Source organism: Triticum dicoccoides, chromosome 5B (genome assembly GCF_002162155.2).
Source record: "Triticum dicoccoides isolate Atlit2015 ecotype Zavitan chromosome 5B, WEW_v2.0, whole genome shotgun sequence".
In the NCBI taxonomy this organism is placed as follows: domain Eukaryota; kingdom Viridiplantae; phylum Streptophyta; class Magnoliopsida; order Poales; family Poaceae; genus Triticum; species Triticum dicoccoides.
Genome location: NC_041389.1, coordinates 3,231,258 through 3,234,405, shown reverse-complemented (window position 1 = coordinate 3,234,405; position 3,148 = coordinate 3,231,258). Strand labels below are relative to the sequence as shown.

Genomic DNA, 3,148 nt, shown 5'->3' with positions numbered 1-3,148 from the left:
CTCCCGAGTGAAAATTCAAAAAAGAAAAGAATTGTACTTGTTCATGTTGGCCTCTTATCGTGAGGGCGGTGACAAGCCATGTTTCGTAGATGGTGTGGATGATTCTTGTGGCATTCAAGCTCCTCCCATAATAACCCTGATTTATCTCTCGTGTAACGATGGTGGAGAGTCGTGTTACCTGTTATAATTTGTGTGTGTTTGTTTCGCATGTCTTTGTTTGAACACAGCGAAGACGCAAGCACTCATACATACACGCATACACTCACCCCTATTAACGTACACACGCACACTCTATCCCTATGAGCACCTTCAAAAGACCGAGCCTTCATATCATCTTGAGATTTACAAAGTCACCGTAGGCGCCTCGTCGTCGACGGGAAGAATAATGCAAGCATCAGGACTTAAACCCTGGTGGGCTGAGAATACCACTGTCCCTCTAACCATCCAATCACAGGTTGGTTCGCTGGTTCACATGTCTCTATTTTGTTGGCCATACCATTGGCGAGATAGACTTTGGTCCCTCAAAAGAGATAACATGCTTTGGTATTCTTATATATCTCGGTTCTCCCTTGGATTACCCTAATTAACAAGGGATTTTTTTTTCTTTTGGTCGTTTTGAAGAGTAAAAGGCTACCCACATTAAAATGTACACTTACTATACAACAATAATACATCCGGAACAACTGCTTCGTAGAAATTGTTACAGAAATATAACTATGGAGGTGGAATAACGAAACAAGGAAATGGATTGCATTACAAGGGCATGAACTCCTCATCGATGACCTTGTAGTGCTTCTTGGCGTCGTACTGCTGCACGATGAGCACGGACGCCGTCGTCGAGAAGTCCGACGAGGCTAGGATGTCGCCGACGGGCCCGAGCTCCAGGCACTCCGCCCACTCATCCAGCCCCTCGGTGAGCACCGAGTTGCGGTCCCTTCCCTTGCCCACCACGAAAAGCCGGTAGTCCCCCTGCATTCCCCGCAGCACCGCCACCAGCTCCGCCCCGTCCGCCACGTGCTTCTCCAGGTACCCGACGGACTTGTTGCCGGCGACGTGCTTCCGGTAGAACTCGGCGAAGAACTTGTCGTCCGCCTGCGCCTGCAGCTCCTCCTGCCCCGTCGTCGTCGCCGCCGCCAGAGGCATATGCCGCTTGCTCTTGGACTCGAAGAGGCTCGTACGCGCCTTAGCCCGCGCCTGCGCCATCGCGTTCTGCACCACCCGTAGCGCCGTCAGCCGCACCGAAGCCTGCCGCTTGCACATGAACGACGCCAGTGTCAGCGCCTCCCGGTCGTCCGCGCCGCCGATGAACACCACCACCACCGACGCCTGCGCCGTGCTGTCTGGACGCTGCTGCTTGCCGAGGCCGCGGTCCACGATGATCCCCACCGAGCATGGCGCTAGCTGCAGCACCTTTTGGTTCACCAGCCGGAACCCGAAGTGTCCGCCGTCCATGGTGCCGTCCAGGCACTGTGTCTTGTGGAACGGCACTAGGATGAGCGCCGCCATGGCGTCCTCGGCGCAGATGCACAGGTCGCTGTGCATGTCCGGGAACGACGACAGCGCCAGCAGCCGGCGCACCTTCACCTTGCCGCCCACGCCACCGCACTCCGCCTGGTACGCGTCTAGCGCCTCGCCGATGAGCTTCCGCATCTCCGCCACCTCCTCGTCCACTACCGTCACGCCGTCCAACCCACCGCTTTTCACGATTGAAGACGCCGTCTGGTCCGTCAGCTGCACCATGTCCACGGCGTAGCACGCGATCTCGCCGTTGCCGGCGCCCCACCGGAGCGACTCCATGAGGAACGCGAGGGTCGGCACTTCCTGCGGGCCGCGGAGGCCGGCGACGAGGCGCAGCTCGGTGGACGGGTCGTGGTGCTGGAGGCCCATGAGGCGCCACTGCACGCTCCGGCGTGCCCAGGACGCGATCCCCATCCCTACCATGGGCGTGACGGCGACGTTGAGCGCCACCACGAAGATGATGGCCATGAAGGACTTGTCGGTGATGATGCCGGCCTCGAAGGCGGCGAGCGCACAGTAGATGTGGAAGTAGCCCTTGACGTTGAGCAGCATGCCGAGCGCGAGCGCCTCGAGCCAGCCGAGGCCCCGGAGCAGGCCGACGCCGGTGCAGCCGACGAGCTTGCCGAGCGTGCCCATGGAGGTGGCCAAGAAGACCTTCCACCATGGGAAGGGCAGCTGCATGACATAGGCGCGGAGGCCCTCGTCGGGCTTGAGGCCCGCGACCTCGATGTCATCGGTGGTTTGCCGGAGCGAGAGGCAGACATGGGCGACGTAGAGCGGCAGCACGAAGGAGGAGAGCACGAAGTTGATCTTGCTGACGAGCAACCGCGACACCCGGCCGTCACTGGGGAACGCGAGGCCGACGAGGAAGGCGGCCATGTTGATGTCGAGGCGGAGCACGGAGATGAACCAGCAGAGCGTGGCGGCCACGAGCGCGACGAGGGAAAGGTCGAAGCCGCGCATGCGCCGGCCCTCGGGGTTGCGGCCGTCCACCCAGTCGGCCATGGCCCGGGACATGAAGGCGGACATGACGACGACCGCGAGGACGGACGCCGTGAGCGCGGGCTGCGCGAAGGGCGCGGCGGCGTCGGCGTCGCTGTCGCGCCACACCATGCTGCCGAGCGCGATGAGTAGGGTGGTGACCATGTCGGAGGTGATGCCGGCACCGACGGCGAGGCGGCCGACGTTGGTCTTGGCGATCTTGAGGTCGGTGGCGAGGCGGGTGAGGACGGGGGAGGCGGTGTTGGCGAGAGCGGCGGCGAGGCCGAGGAAGGCGCGGAGGGAGCGCTCGTGGACGATGCCGGTGTGGGTACGAGAGGTGGAGGTGATGGCGCCGTGGCAGAGCGTGACGAGGACGCAGGTGGAGGCGATGCCGGCGTAGGCGATGACGGCGTCGGCGGCGGGGGTGTCGAGGAGCGAGAAGGGGTCCATCTCGACGCCGAGCGCGAAGAGGTATGGCGCGAAGATGAAGCCGCCGATCTTGCCGAACACCAGGTTGATGGCGTTGGTGATGGAGAGGACGCGGAACTGCGCGAGGATGATGCCCAGCTGCCATTGCCGCAATCGCCATTGACGACAGGACAGGGAAGGAACGTCAATGGCGATCACCAACAGAGAGAGAAAGAGAGAG

At 61.2% G+C, this 3,148-nt stretch overlaps 1 protein-coding gene across 1 annotated transcript in view; it reads right to left on the bottom strand.

Moving 5' to 3' along the window:
* Positions 1-679: 679 nt before the first annotated feature.
* Positions 680-3,148, bottom strand: part of LOC119305246 (cation/H(+) antiporter 28-like) — a 2,909-nt gene continuing 440 nt past the window's right edge. Inside the window, exon 2 of the mRNA XM_037581817.1 lies at positions 680-3,066. Within this exon, the coding sequence (XP_037437714.1) occupies positions 754-3,066 (2,313 nt within the window). The 3' untranslated portion in view covers positions 680-753. The remainder of the gene's footprint in view (positions 3,067-3,148) is intronic.